The sequence below is a fragment of the Salvelinus alpinus genome, chromosome 6 (assembly GCF_045679555.1).
Source record: "Salvelinus alpinus chromosome 6, SLU_Salpinus.1, whole genome shotgun sequence".
NCBI classification, from domain to species: domain Eukaryota; kingdom Metazoa; phylum Chordata; class Actinopteri; order Salmoniformes; family Salmonidae; genus Salvelinus; species Salvelinus alpinus.
The window spans coordinates 56,269,197-56,285,690 of NC_092091.1; the positions used below are offsets into that span (position 1 = coordinate 56,269,197).

Genomic DNA, 16,494 nt, shown 5'->3' on the forward strand with positions numbered 1-16,494 from the left:
TCCTAGATCTGCATAGACCTGCCCATAGGACCTGCCTCTCAATATTGGTAATCCAATCAAAAGACGTGCACGCACTACGCCTGCTAGCTGGCTCCTGTGTAACACTGGAGCCAGCCAGCAGGCGTACAATAGCCAACTCTAAAGCTGATTGGTTGACACAAAATTTTCATTTCCATTCACTATAAGCTACAAGCGCCCGCACTGTTGATTCTGAAGGCCTGAGAGCAGATTTTAGACCCCTGGCAACACATGATGGCTGAATATGATTGGATAAAAGATCTAACATAAAGACCAGCCCTCCAAATCTCAACCTGTGGCTGGAAGCAGTGCAACCAAGAGGAAAGCTATGAAATGAAGAGTATAACTCTTACTCTGGGGAATAATTTAATACATATTTGTGGGAAAATATATTTAAAAAAAAATTATATTCTGATGATGTTTAGGCCAGCAGAGAAGGCCTTGCAGGCCCTGACGGCCCACCACTGCCAGAATACATTTCAAGCTGGTCTATGCTGGTCAGTGCTGGTTGGATGCTGGCCAAGCTGGTCAAGATGTAATGTAACTATACAAAATATACCTTGAGTTTTGCTAACCTTTTAGTTTTGCTAACTATTTAATGGGTTGCTGTTGTTATGTTTAATGTGCATTTATAGTTTTTAAATGTTTTGTCTAAGCTAGAAAATTCTAAGTCTCCCCATTGTATGTATTGAAGTCACACAAGGTGGAAAGGATTTAACATGGAGGGGAACCTAACAAAATTGTGTTGCTGACCTTTCCATACATATACAAATTTAGGCTCCGGATGACTTTATTTTTTAAAATAAGGCTCAGATTTAGATACTTCTATATTGCACTATTGAATCCTTGTAGTTAGATGTTTAAGTAATTAATATTTTTGTCGTGAACAATGGTTATAAAGTTCATAGGGCTAGTTAAGCCCTAGCTATATGCTTAGCACGGCTAGTGGGGGTCATTGTTGTCGATTGTGTAGCTTTGGGTAAAATGTATATTTACACTACTATAGTGGTTAATCTGTTATGATTTGTTTGACAAACATACACTGAGTATATCAAACATTAGGAACACATTAGGGTTCTGGACTCTACAATGTGTCAAAAGCTTCCACAGGGGTGCTGGCCCATGTTGGCTCCAATGCTTCAAACAGTTTTGTCAAGTTGGCTGGATGTCCTTTGGATGGTGGGCCATTCTTGATACACACAGGGAACTGTTGAAGCATTCGGTTCTAGGTGTGCGAGGGATAGCTGTTTGGATTGGAGAGGAGGCAGAGCACACTCTAAGCTTTCCTGAATGACTGGGCCTGCCGGAAGCATATGTGGCCACATTAGTATAAGGTGAATTAGGAGAATGATGATCTGCAACAGACAGCGCATATCAGTATCAATAGTACAAATACAGCCGGACTGGCCTGCTACTGTGCCATTCTAGATCTTATAAACTGTCGAGACCCAGAACTGATCCAAATCGAATGAAACATTCAAATCACGGGGCTTTAGCGCCGTTATTCAAATGACATTTTCACTACAGCCTAGAGTATAATTTTGTACTCAATAATTCGTTGCAGTGTGGTGTTGTAGGCTAGTCTACATTGCCTTCAGAAAGTATTCAGTTATTTATTGACTTATTCCACATTCTGTAGTGTTACAGCCTGAATTCAAAATGTATTTAAAAAATAATAATCTCAGCCATCTACACACAATACCCCATAAAGACAAGAAAAATCTCATTTACATAAGTATTCACACCCCTGAGTCAATACTTTGTAGAAGCACCTTTGGTGGCGATTACAGCTGTGAGTCTTTTTGGGTAAGTCTCTAAGAGCTTTGCACACCTGGATTGTACAATATTTGCCCATTTAATGACTTTTTTCAAGCTCTGTCAAGTTGAATGTTGATCATTGCTAGACAGCCATTTTCATGTCTTGCCATTGAGTTTTAATTAAGCCGATTTAAGTCAAAACTGTAACTAGGCCACTCAAGAACATTTAATGTCGTCTTTGTAAGCAACTCCAGTGTAGATTTTGCCTTGTCTTTTAGGTTATTGTCCTGCTGAAAGGTGAATTTGTCTCGCAGTGTCTGTTGGAAAGCAGACCGAACCAGGTTTTCCTCTAGAATTTTGACTGTGCTTAGCTCTTTTCAGGTTTTGGAATAGTTGTATTCTGTACAGGCTTCCTACTTTTCACTCTGTCATTTCGGTTGGTATTGTGGAGTAAATTCAATGTTGTTGATTTGTTGATCCATCCTCAGTTCTCATATCACAACCGTTCAACTCTGTAACTCTGTAACCATTGGCCTCATGGTGAAATCCAGGAGCAGTTTCCTTCCTCACCAGCAAACTGAGTTAGTAAGGACATATCTTTGTAGTGACTGGGTGTATTGATACACCATCCAAAGCCTAATTAATTCAGTGTCTGCTTTTTTTATTTACATATTTATCAATCGTTGCCCTTCTTTGCTAGGCTTTGTAAAACCTCCCAGGTCTTTATTGGTTGAAATTCACTACTTGATTGAGGGACCTTAAATATAATTATACAGTTGAAGTCGGAAGTTTACATACATTTAGGTTGGAATCATTAAAACTCGTTTTTCAAACACTCCACAAATTTCTTGTTAACAAACTATAGTTTTGGCAAGTCGGTTAGAACATCTACTGTGTATATGACACAAGTTATTTTTCCAACAATTGTTTAGAGACAGATTATTTCACTTATATTTCACTGTATCACCTTTCCAGTGGGTCAGAAGTTTACATACACTAAGTTGACTGTGCCTTTAAACAGCTTGGGAAATTCCAGAAAATGATGTCATGGCTTTAGAAGCTTCTGATAGGCCAATTGACATAATTTGAGTCAATTGAAGGTGTACCTGTGGATGTATTTCAAGGCCTACCTTACAAACTCGTGCATCTTTGCTTGACATCATGGGAAAATCAAAAGAAAATCAGCCAAGACCTCAGAAACAAAATTGTAGACCTCCAGAAGTCTGGTTCATGCTTGGGAGCAATTTCCAAACGCCTGAAGGTACCACGTTCATCTGTACAAACAATAGTACACGTTTTTTGGGTTTTCTTTTTGCAATCCGTGATTTACTGGAGACCCTATCACATACGTGTTTGAGCCATTGAATTGCGACTCTACTTTGTCTCTATACTGACGCTTTGCTTGTTTGATTGCCTTGCATAGGGCATATTTGCACTTTCCGTATTTGGTCGTGTTTCCGCTTTCAGTTTTGCGCGAATGCTGCTATTAATCCACAGTTTCTGTTTAGGGAAGGTTTTAATAGTCACAGCGGGTACGACATCTCCGATGCACTTGCTAATAAACTTGTTCACGGAGTCAGCGTATACTTCAATGTTGTTGTCTGAGGCTATCCGGAACATATCCCAGTCCACATGATCGAAACAATCTTGAAGCGTGGAATCTGATTGGTCAGACCAGCGTTGTATTGACCTGAGCACGTGCGTTTCCCGTTTTAGTTTCTGTCTATAGGCTGGCGGCAACAAAATGGGTTCATGGTCAGATTTGCCGAAGGCAGGGTGCGGGAGGGCTTCGTATGCATCGCGGAAGTTCGAGTAGCAATGATCCAGATTTCTGCCAGCTCGTGTCGCGCATTCAATATGCTGATAGAATTTAGGGAGTGTTGATCCAAGGTTAGCTTTGTTAAAATCCCCAGCTACAATAAATGCAGCCTCAGGATGTATGGTTTCCAGTTTACATATAGTCCAGTGGAGGTATCTGCTTGGGGGGATATACACGGCTGTGATTATAATCAAAGATAATTATCTTGGAAGATAATGCAGTCGGCATTTGATTGTAAGGAATTCTAGGTCAGGTGAACAAAAGGACTTGAGTTGCTGTATGTTGTTGTGATTACACCATGAGACGGTTAATCGTAAGGCATACACCCGCCCTTCTTCTTACCAGAGAGATGTTTGTTTCTGTCGGTGCGATGCGTGAAGAAACCGGGTGGCTGTACCGACTCTGACAACATATCCCGAGTGAGCCATGTTTCCATGAAACAGAGAATGTTACAATCTTTGTCTCTCTGGAAGGAAACTTGTGCCCTAATTTCATCCACCTTGTAATCTAGAGATTGGACATTGGCGAGTAATATGCTCCGGAGATGTGGATGGTGTGCTCGCCTTCTGAGTCTGACCAGTGGGCCGCTCCGTCTGCCTCTCCTGCGGCGACCGCGTTGTTTTGGGTCGGCCTCATTGTTTTGGGTCTGCCTCATTGTTTTGGGTCTGCCTCTGGGATAAGATTGCATATCCAGGGTGGAGGTCCGAACAAAGGATTCAGTTCGGGAAAGATGTATTCTTGGTCGTAATGATGGTAAGTTGACATTTCTTTTATATCCAATAGTTCTTCCTGGCTGTATGTAATAACACTTGAGCTTTTCTGGGCTAACAATGTAAGAAATAGTACATGTATTTGTTTTTTTAAGAAAGGACATGAAGTGGTTCATTCCTTTAACATTTAAAGCACAGAGACAGAGCAAAAACATCTACGTATAATACTAACAGAAACTACACATTTCTGTGAGAGTTCCAGGTCTGTTTTGCTTTGTCAGCTGTGGTCTTTTCTGGACAATGTGATTCCTAATTTTACCAAGCGTGTGCGTGTGTGTCTGTCTATAAAGTCAGAGAGAAGATTAAAAGGAGGGACATACTGTACTCTTACAAGCATGCCTTCTTCCACTCACTTAGTCTAGGCTGTGGAATGACGCTGGAGAGACGAAGCAGGTACGGGGAGTAAAACATTTAATTATAACGGACAGAGACGAGACAGGAACAGCGTCAGAAACAAATTCAAAAGACAAAAACAATACAATGCAGCAGCGGGGAACAGAGCTGGGGAACTGACAAATATAGGGGAGGAAATAACAGGTGATAAGTGAGTCCAGGTGAGTCAATAACGCTGAAGCGAGTGACGAGGGAGGGCAGGTGTGAGTGATGATGGCAGGAGCGTGTGATGTAGGGTAATCTGGCGCCCTCAACCGCCAGGGGAAGGGAAGAGCGGGAGCAGACTGGACAGTATGCTACATACACCTAACATAAATACATATACCAACACTTCGATTTCACCAATTGGGATGTAGGTGTATTCTGTTGATAGTTGGATGACATCTGCGTAGATCATATCAGTGCCATCTGCATGAGAACATATACTGAACAAAAATATAAATGCAACATGCAACACTTTCAAAGATTTTACTTATTGTCACGTTCGTCGTATGAAGGAGACCAAGGCGCAGCGTGGTATGCGTACATTCTCTTTATTAAAAGAATGAACACCGAACAAAATAACAAACGAAACGTGAAGCTATACAATAGTGCTGACAGGCAATTACACATAGTCAAGATCCCACACCAGAAAGTGGGAAAAAGGGCTACCTAAATAAGATCCCCAATCAGAGACAACGATAAACAGCTGTCTCTGATTGGGAACCATATTAGGCCAACATAGCTATACAAAAACCCCTAGACCTACAAAAAACCTAGACATACGAAAAACCCCTAGACACACCCTGACCTAACCAAAATGTATACAAAAAACAGATATCTAAGGTCAGGGCGTGACAGTACCCCCGCCCCCCCAAAGGTGCGGACTCCCGGCCGCAAACCTGAACCTATAGGGGAGGGTCCGGGTGGGCATCTACCCTCGGTGGTGGCTCCGGTTCTGGATGCAGCACCCCCTCCTTACACTGATCCCTCTGCTTTTGTGGAACTGGACCGTGGATCATCGCAGGAGGTTCTGGACTGCAGCTCGTTGCTGGAGGCCCCGGACTGGGGACCGTCGCTGGAGGCCCCGGACCGGGAACCGTCGTTGGAGGTTCCGGACTGGGAACCGTCGCCGGAAGCTCTGGACTGTGGAGGCGCACTGGAGGCCTGATGCGTGGGACCGGTACTGGTGGTACCGGGCTGATGACACGCACCTCAAGGCGAGTGCGAGGAGCAGGAACAGAACGTATTGGACTGTGGAGGTGCACTGGAGGCCTGGTGAGTGGGACTGGTACAGGTGGCACCGGGCTGATTACACGCACCTCAGGGCGAGTGTGGGGAGGAGGCACAGGACGTACTGGACTGTGGAGGCGCACTGGAGGTCTGATGCGTGGTGCCGGCACTGGTGGTACCGGGCTGGGGACACGCACCTCAGGGCGAGTGCGGGGGAGAGGCACTGGCGGTACTGGACTGTGGAGGCGCACTGGAGATCTGGAGCGTAGAGCTGGCACAACGCGTCCTGGCTGGATGCTCACTTGAGCCCGGCAAGTGCGGGGAGCTGGCACAGGACGCACTGGGCTGTGCAGACGCACCGGAGACACAATGTGCAGAGCCGGCGCAGGATATTCTGGTCCAAGGAGGTGTACTGGAGACCAGGAGCGCTGAGCCGGCTCCCTCCGTCCTGGCTGGATCCCCATTCTAGCCCGGCCGATGCTGGAATAGAGCGCACCGGGCTATGAATGCGAACTGGAGACACCGTGCGCATCACTGCATAACACGGTGCCTGACCAGTCACACGCTCCCCACAGTAAGCACGAGGAGTTGGCTCAGGTCTAAACCCAGACTCTGCCAATCTCCCCGTGTGTCCCCCCCAAAAAAATATTTTGGGGCTGACTCTCGTGCTTGCCTCGTTGGTAATACTCCTCGTAACGTCGCCGTTCCTCTTTCGCTGCCTCAATTTCCTCCCTCGGATGGCGATACTCCCCAGCCTGCATCCAGGGTCCTGCTCCATCCCAAATCTCCTCCCAGGTCCATTCCTCCTGACCACGCTGCTTGGTCCTTTGGTTGTGGGATCTTCCGTCACGTTCATTGTATGAAGGAGACCAAGGTGCAGCGTGGAATACCCACCCTAGTCACACCCTGACCTAACCAAAATATATACAAAAAACAGAGATATCTAAGGTCAGGGCGTGACACTTAGTTACAGTTCATATAAGGAAATCAGTCAATTGAAATAAATGTATTTGACCGTAATCTATGGATTTCACATCACTAGGAATACAGATATGCATCTGTTGGTCACAGATACCTTAAAAAAATGGGCCTCACAATGGGCCTCAGCATCTCATTAGGGTGCACTTCATAACCAGTGTACTTCTGTATGTTGTAAAAGCATTACATGCTCGCTGCCCATATCATTGCATAGTGCAGAAAATACACGAGAGTTCAGGGGCCTTGCTTTAACCCTTTCATGCGTGAGCTCCAAATACCTCTAACGATTTCCCCAGCGTTTTTTTTTATGCACGTGATGTATGTATATTCTCTCCATTCCAGAATGTGATTGTTACGCAACAGTACATTTAATCCACTTTGCCCTCAAACCAAAGCACGCAGCCTGTTTTTATTTATAGGCTGTTTTCAACTTGTCAATTTAAAATTATTTTCTAACAAGCTTCGTATTTTCTAAGAACAGTTTGAATTTAGGTGTGTTCCGCCTAATTCATTCACATAAAAGTAGTCATTTTTACTTTTGCGGACCAATAAACCTTTATTTTTTTTTCATTTCTGACCCGGACAAAATTCCCTGAACACTTCCCAATTGTTTGTGCAGTTCAAGTCTGCAGACATTTGCTCATAGCAGAACTAGGAAGCATAGGAGAATTAGGAAGCATTCTAGGGAAAATTGGGTGGCAAAGAAGGGAGGTGCAAACATAGGATCCGTGCTCTAGTATTCTCATAGGGAGTTCTTGTTTACTATCCCCATGAGAAGGACTGTCACCAGGAAGGTATACATTTCACTAATTGTGGTTGTCCCTCTCTCTTCTCCTGTATCTCCAAGGCATAGCGATTGGTCTCTGCTATGTCTCCCACCTGCTACTCTGTCAAACAACTTGAAGCACTCTGCCTTAGATGGAAATGGCAAGGGGCGTTGCACTCCAGACTGGGACTCGTCAAAGCAAACAGCAGGGCCAGGAGGGGTGAAATGGCTGGCATCCTTCCAGCTACCACAGAACTCCTGTACTTCATCCACTGTCGGTCTGCCTCCATCACCACCAGCAACTTCAAAGGGAACTGGGACTTTGTCAGTGGACAAGGGGTCCTCAGATTCAGGGTTCTCAATGGCTGGGGGGCAGCTCCTCACTGTCACTGTCAGAATCTGATTCCTGACTTTCAGACTCATTGTCAGAATTTTTTTAAATCTCCAGAATTTCTGCATTTGTGAGTTGTCTCCTTTTGAAAGACATTGCTAATTCAACAGCTTAGCTCACTAGCTACATACATAAACAACAACAATGAATGGCTCAGAGTGGGAGTGAGAGGTTATGTGATTGACTGCCTGCACACACCATTTGTATTAATAAATCACTATCAGAAAATGTTTTGTGGTAATTGATATATTTACTGCTGACTTCCGTCTTTGCTTTTTAACCAAAGAGTGATTTCTATCACAGACATCCAGAAGCTTAATCACTAGTCCACACCTTTGCAAACAGTTACCTTTTGCAATGAAAACAACTGTTTTTATTGGAGAAATTCAGGTAGGTCCCTCCCGTTTCGTTCCGTGTGCTTCTGTTTGATTCTTTTTGGTTCCTTGTCAATCTACACACCCCGTAATGACAAAGCAAAAACAGGTTTGACATTTTTCTCCTCAAATTTATAAAAAACTGAAATATTATTATTTAAAACATTATATATGTATATATATATATAAGTATTCACACCCTTTACTCGGTTGAAGCACCTTTGACAGTGATTACAGCCTCGAGTCTTCTTGGGTATGACACTACAAGCTTGGCACACCTGTATTTGGGGAGTTTCTCCCATTTTTCACTGCAGATCCTCTCAAGCTCTGTCAGGATGGATGAGGAGCGTCACTGCACAGCTATTTTCAGGTCTCTCCAGAGCTCTGTCAGAGTGACCATCAGGTTCTTGGTCACCTCCCTGAGCAAGTCCCTTCTCCCCCGACTGCTCAGTTTGGCCGGGCAGCCAGCTCTAGGAAGAGTCTTGGTGGTTCCAAACTTCCTCCATTTAAGAATGATGGAAGCCACTGTGTTCTTGGGGACCTTCAATGGTGCAGAATTTGTTTGGTAATGTTCCCCAGATCTGTGCCTCGTGACAATCCTGTCTAGGAGCACTACGGACAATTCCTTCGACCTCATGGCTTGGTTCTTGCTCTGACATGCATTGTCAACTGTGGGACCTTATATACAGTCGCGGTGAAAAGTTTTGAGAATGACACAAATATTAATTTAATTGCAAAGTCCCTCTTTGCTATCCAAATGAACTGAATCCCCCAAAAACATTTCCACTGCATTTCAGCCCTGACCCAAAAGGACCAGCTGACATCATGTCAGTGATTCTCTTGTTAACACAGGTGTGAGTGTTGACGAGGACAAGGCTGGAGATCACTCTGTCATGCTGATTGAGTTCGAATAACAGACTGGAAGCTTCAAAAGGAGGGTGGTGCTTGGAATCATTGTTCTTCCTTTGTCAATCATGGTTCCCTGCAAGGAAACACGTGCCATCATCATTGCTTTGCACAAAAAGGGCTTCACAGGCAAGGATATTGCTGCCAGTAAGATTGCACTTAAATCAACCATTTATCAGATCATCAAGAACTTCAAGGAGAGCGGTTCAATTGTTGTGAAAAAGGCTTCAGGGAGCCCAAGAAAGTCCAGCAAGCGCCAGGACCAACTCCTACACTTGATTCAGCTGTGGGATCGGGGTACCACCAGTACAGAGCTTGCTCAGGAATGGCAGCAGGCAGGTGTGAGTGCATCTGCACGCACAGTGAGGCGAAGACTTTTGGAGGATGGCCTGGTGTCAAGAAGGGCAGCAAAGAAGCCACTTCTCTCCAGGAAAAACATCAGTGACAGACTGATATTCTGCAAAAGGTACAGGGATTGGACTGCTGAGGACTGGGGTAAAGTCATTTTCTCTGATGAATCCCCTTTCCGATTGTTTGGGGCATCCGGAAAAAAGCTTGTCCGGAGAAGACAAGGTGAGCTCTACCCTCAGTCATGCCAACAGTAAAGCATCCTGAGACCATTCATCCTGAGACCATTCAACCATCCAGGAACCGTTTGGTGACGAACAATGCCTTTTCCAGCATGATGGAGCTCCTTGCTATAAGGAAAAAGTGATAACTAAGTGGCTCTGGGAACAAAACATTCATATTTTGGGTCCATGGCCAGGAAACTCCCCAGACCTTAATCCCATTGATAACTTGTCCTCAAGAGGCGGGTGGACAAAGAAAACCCACAAATTCTGACAAACTCCAAGCATTGGTTATGCAAGGATGGGCTGCCATTAGTCAGGATCTGGCCCAGAAGTTAATTGACAGCATGCCAGGGCGGATTGCAGCGGTCTTGAAAAAGAAGGGTCAACACTGCAAATATTGACTCTGCATCAACTTCATGTAAAAATAAAAGCCTTTGACACTTATGAAATGCTTGTAATTATACTTCAGTATTCCATAGTAACATCTGACAAAAATATCTAAAGACACTGAAGCAGCAAACTTTGTGAAAATTAAAATTTGTGTCATTCTCAAAACTTTTGACCACGACTGTAGACAGGTGTGTGCCTTTCGAAATCATGTCCTATCAATTAAATTGGCCACGGGTGGGGGCCAATCAATTTGTAGACACATCTCAACGATGATCAATCAAAACAGGATGCACCTGAGCTCAATTTCATGTCTCAGCAAATGGTCTGAATACTTATGTAAATAAGGAATTTCTGTTTTTTTATTTTTAATAAGTGCAAAAATGTCTAAAAAACAGTTTTTGGCTTTGTCATTATGGGGTATTCATACATTTTATTATAAGGCTGTAACGTAACAAAATATGGAAAAAAGGAAGGGTTCCAAATGCACTGTACATTCTTTGCAATGCGTCATGAAATATTGTCAAACATTATGCAGAAAATGAAACACCTAAGGGAGTTTTCCAATACCGTAAAAATAGTGTCAGCTTAGTTGCATATTTTAAAAATGTTTACTTAAAACATTTTCACCCCTTTTGCTAAACATTGTAAGGTTTGAGCACAGTGTGTGAGAGATGAAATTACCCTGACAGAGATTAATGTGTGTTTTGTTTTGTTAGGTCCCACTGTACCTTCTTCAATCACTAAACGGAAATGTATACTGTCTGGTGTCCTGATAGCTGTTGGCTTGATGACACTCGGGCTAATAGTTTGGATATAATGGAGAAAAAAGAACTAAAACACAAAGGTTAGTATGATGCCTTCTCTGAGTTTATATGATTAAGTAACACAAGAGTCAGAATTTTTTTGATACTGAGTTGATGCGAAAATACAGGCTTCCATGCAAGTAACTGTTAATATTATCGATAGAAGAGTAACATTGTGTCTTTATTCTATGTTCTCATGCAAATGGTACTGATATAATCTACGCCGGTGTTGTCCAACTATCACAGAATAGACCTACATCACAATCAGTGACATCGAGGTGTTGGTATACAGTTGAAGTCGGAAGTTTACATACTACATTTAAACTCAGTTTTTTACAATTCCTGACATTTAATCCTAGTCAAAATTCCCTGTTTTAGGTCAGTTAGGATCACCACTTTATTTTAAATATGTGAAAGGTCAGAATAATAGTAGAGAGAATGATTCATTTCAGCTTTTATTTCGTTCATCACATTCCCAGTGGGTCAGAAGTTTACATACATTCAATTAGTATTTGGTAGCTTTACCTTTAAATTGTTTAACTTGGGTCAAACGTTTTGGGTAGCCTTCCACAAGCTTCCCACAATAAGTTGGGTGAATTTTGGCCCATTCCTCCTGACAGAGCTGGTGTAACTGAGTCAGGTTTGTAGGCCTCCTTGCTCGCACACGCTTTTTCAGTTCTGCCCACACATTTTCTATAGGATTGAGGGCAAGGCTTTGTGATGGTCACTCCAATACCTGGACATTGTTGTCCTTAAGCCATTTTGCCACAACTTTGGAAGTATGCTTGGGGTCATTATCCATTTGGAAGACCCATTTGCAACCAATCATTTTCCTACCTCATGATGCCATCTATTTTGTGAAGTGCACCAGTCCCTCCTGCAGCAAAGCACCCCCACAACATGATGCTGCCACCCCCGTGCTTCACGGTTGGGATGGTGTTCTTCAGCTTGCAACCCTCCCCCTTTTCCCTCCAAACATAACAATGGGCATTATGGCCAAACAGTTCTATTTTTGTTTCATCAGACCAGAGGACATTTTTCCAAAAAGTACGATCTTTGTCCCCATGTGCAGTTGCAAACCATAGTCTGGATTTTTTATGGCGGTTTTGGAGCAGTGGCTTCTTCCTTGCTGAGCGACCTTTCAGGTTATGTCGATATAGGACTTGTTTTACTGTGGATATAGATATGTTTGTACCTGTTTCCTCCACCATCTTCACAAGGTCCTTTGCTGTTGTTCTGGGATTGATTTGCACTTTTTGCACCAAAGTACGTTCATCTCTAGGAGACAGAACACATCTCCTTCCTGAGCGGTATGACGGCTGCTTGGTCCCATGGTGTTAATACTTGCATATTATTGTTTGTACAGATTAACGTGGTACCTTCATGCGTTTGGAAATTGCTCTCAAGGATGAACCAGACTTGTGGAGGTCTACAATTTTATTTCTGAGGTGTTGGCTGATTTCTTTTGATTTTCCCATGATGTCAAGCAAAGAGGCACTGAGTTTGAAGGTAGCCCTTGTAATACATCCACAGGTACATCTCCAATTGACTCAAATTATGTCAATTAGCCTATCAGAAGCTTCTAAAGCCATGACATTTTCTGGAATTTTCCAAGCTGTTTAAAGGCAGTCAACTTAGTGTATGTAAACTTCTGACCCACTGGAATTGTGATTTAGTGAAATAATCTGTCTGTAAACAATTGTTGGAAAAATGACTTGTCATGCACAAAGTAGATTGTGGTCCTAACCGACTTGCAATACTACAGTTTGTTAAAAAGACATTTGTGGAGTGATTGAAAAACGAGTTTTAATGACTCCAACATAAGTTTATGTAAACTTCCGACTTCAACTGTATGTATTTATGTTTAGTGTATGTAGCCTACACTAAGTAAATGGAAGAAGGCATGCTTGTAGGAGTTCAGTATGTCCCTCCTTTTTATCTTCTCTCAGACTCTATAGACACACACACACACACACACACACGCTTGGTAAAATTAGGAACCACATTGTCCAGAAAAGACCACAGCTGACACAAGGAAAAACGGAACACTCACAGAAATGTGTAATGTCAGTTAGTATTATACGTAGATGTTTTTTCTCTGTCTCTGTGCTTTAAGTGTTAAAGTAATGAACTACTTTGTAATTTTTTGCAGGGAGGACATGATAGTGCAGATGCTTAAGAGAGGGTTGAAGAAACTGTTTACTCGGGTGTTCGCATTAGACAACCCACTGAAGATGACCATAGTCATTGTTCATAATACTGCCTTGTTAGGTCTATGGCATTTCATTACTCAGAACTGTCTCTTACGGTCCTGAATGTTTAGCAACTGACTGAAGTCAATCACATTGCTGCATTACTGTAACTGAAGCTTCAATCCGTATTATGTAAGCTTCCATTTATTTTGAACATTTTCCGGCTTTTCAGAACAACTCGGTATGTGCTTGGGGTATAGGCCTAGCCTGGTATAACCATCCTGATCTCACAAGCTTTACAATGTGTTTCACTATCTTTGTTACAACACATTGTAAGATCAGGATGGTTATATGAGGTTAGTGTAGGCCTGCTTCTTCACATTATGAAATCTAATGTCTGGTATTAGCTTACAAGTGGTGTGGGTTGGCAAAGCAGGCTTACTGGGTTGATGCTCTTCCCAACTGAACTAGATTTCACAACTTCATTGGTTGTTCTACAATAGTTGTGTAACTTGTACTGCAGTTTACACATATGCACTCTTGCAAATGAAAGAACACGAATGTGTTTGACATCTTAGAATATAGAGTTGATTATAGAACCCATGGTGAGAGTACATCACCAAAGGTGGCCAATCCACGGTCTTCTAGGGCTGAAGTTAATGCAGGTTTTTCTTCCAGCTCAACTGAATGAATGAATCATGGTTCTTTTGAATGAAGACCAATATAAGTTCATTATTTGAATCAGTTTGTTAGTGCTTCACTGGAACAAAGCCTGCCGGCTGCTGCTCTCTGGACTCGGTTTGGCCACCCATATTATAAGCAGTGCATTTTTTATGCTGGCATGTCATCACCTTCATCTGTGATATCAAAGACTACACCCACAAAATGATCTTGTAGAGACTTGCACGTTATCGTGTAATCAGGCTCATTCAACGTATTGACAATGTTTTGGCCAACCGAGAATGAGCCATTTCCCAATGTTATACCTTTTTGTGGATGAGAGGAGTGATGCTAGGCTTAAAATGTACTGCACACATCTGACACTTTTTAATAATTAGACACTAATTACAATCTGTCCTATGTCTAGTATTTACTTAGATAGTTTACCATTAAAAACCTGACCTTCCTTGCTGGATTATACACATGGCGGTGTTCTGACTTGAGATTTGCACATGGAACTCTTACTTTTGTGTAAACCATTAATTGATGTAAAAGGGAGATTTTCATGGAGATTTAAGTTCATACTTTTTTTTATTTAACTAGGCAAGTCAGTTAAGAACAAACTCTTATTTACAAAGACGACCTTCCCGGGGAACAGTGGGTTAACTGCCTTGTTCAGGGGCAGAACGACATGTTTTTACCTTGTCAGCTCAGGGATTCGATCCAGCAACCTTTCGGTTACTGGCCCAATCCTCTAAACACTAGGCTACCTGCCGCCCCTTGACCCGTCGATTTATTCCACATTTTGTTGTATTTAAGCCTGAATTAAAAATGGATTACATTTATTTTCCTCTCATCCAGCTACACACAAAACCCCATAATGACAAAGTGAAAACATATTTTTAGAAATCAAAAAATGTACTGAAAATTAAATGCAGAAATATCTCATTTATATTAGTATTCACACCCCTGAGTCAACCAGGTTTTCCTCTAGGATTTTGCCTGTGCTTAGCTCTATTCCATTTATTTTTATCCCCCAAAAATTGCTCTAGTCCTTGCCGATGACAAACATAACCATAACATATTGAAGCCACCACCATGCTTGAAAATATGAAGAGTGGTACTCAGTTATGTGTTGTGTTGGGTTTGCCCCAATCGTAACACTTTGCATTCAGGACATGAATTTAATTTATTTGCCAAATTTTTTGCAGTTTGTCTTTAATGCCTTATTGAAAACAGGATGCATGTTTTGGAATATTTTGTATTCTGTTCAGGCTATTAGTGTGCTCATTTAGATGAGCATTGTAGAGTAACTACAATGTTGTGGACCTATCCTCAATTTTCTCCTATCACATCCATTAAACTGTCACTGTTTTAAAGTCACCATTGGCCTCATGGTGAAATCCCTGAGTGGTGTCCTTCCTCTCCGGTAACTGAGTTAGGAAGGTCACCTGTATCTTTATAGTGACTGTGTGTATTGATACACCATTCGACGTCTAATTAATAACTTCACCATGCTCAAAGGGATATTTCTAAAAACATAATGCCACTTTGACATTATGGGGTATTGTGTGTAGGTGAGTGACACACAATCTCAATTAAATCCATTATAAATTCAGGCTGTAAAACACCAAAATGGGGAAAAAGGCAAGAGGTGTCAATACTTTCTGAAGGCACTGTAGATCTCAAGTCAAAATACCTACCACCCATTATGCACATACTGCATTTGATTGTACCAATATTTGAAAATGTTTTGCATGTGCCTTGCAATTTACAGTATGTACACAAAACGGTAATACATGTACTTTCAAAAGACAGCAGCCATCAACTGACTGCCTGAACCTGTTCATCTTATGAACAGGTTTGGACTTGTTGATTTGTTTCCCCAGTCCTCTGAAAATCGTACTAAAAGCTTGAGAGAAAGCTTTGTTAATACAGCATTGTTTCTATTTTGTACCACATACTGGACTGGACAGGATATCATTATACTTGGAAATTAGACCTAGTGATGGATGGACTTCAAATACTGATTTGTGTCATGGGTGACCTGCTTTATACTAACACATAGCACTATGCAATCATTGTGTGAGGATGTGGGTTTGGTGAACTTTTGTCCTCTTGGGAAAAACAGACAACAGGAGATGAGAGGAGTGATAAGTTCCAACAGGCAGGTGCCCTTCCAGTTTTCAAAGTGCCCTTTTAGGTGGTATAATTTCCACCCAAAATAAGTTTTTGCCTGTTGTAAGGCTCTTTGCAAATTATCTATTTTTGTAATTTTTTTTACATTTTAAATTTTAAACCAATGATTTGATATTGGGATAAAAACAGCTGCATTGATACTTTAAGAGAAATCCAATGCAACCGTGTTTACAATTTCGAAAGCTAGAATGTGAGATGTAATCTACATCTCCATAAGGCTGATAGAAATCTCATTATTTAATTTTATCATTTTCAATTTGAGCGCCATGATTTTTATATATAGCCTACACTTT

General features: G+C 42.1%; 2 protein-coding genes across 8 annotated transcripts in view; one reads left to right on the forward strand and one right to left on the reverse strand.

Annotated features, from left to right (window-relative positions):
• Positions 1–16,494, reverse strand: part of LOC139578934 (SLAM family member 5-like) — a 209,514-nt gene that overhangs the window by 109,015 nt on the left and 84,005 nt on the right. The gene's annotated exons all lie outside the window — the stretch shown is intronic.
• Positions 1–16,494, forward strand: part of LOC139578937 (SLAM family member 9-like) — a 57,861-nt gene that overhangs the window by 6,776 nt on the left and 34,591 nt on the right. For 2 of the 5 annotated variants that reach the window (XM_071407086.1, XM_071407089.1), the window contains exons 2-3: positions 7,796–8,495; positions 11,064–11,191. The exons of 2 other annotated variants lie outside the window; for them this stretch is intronic. In XM_071407086.1, coding sequence (XP_071263187.1) covers positions 11,098–11,191 — 94 coding nt within the window. In that variant the 5' untranslated portion in view covers positions 7,796–8,495; positions 11,064–11,097. The remainder of the gene's footprint in view (positions 1–7,795; positions 8,496–11,063; positions 11,192–16,494) is intronic. One more of the 5 variants, XM_071407087.1, reaches the window with a different exon arrangement.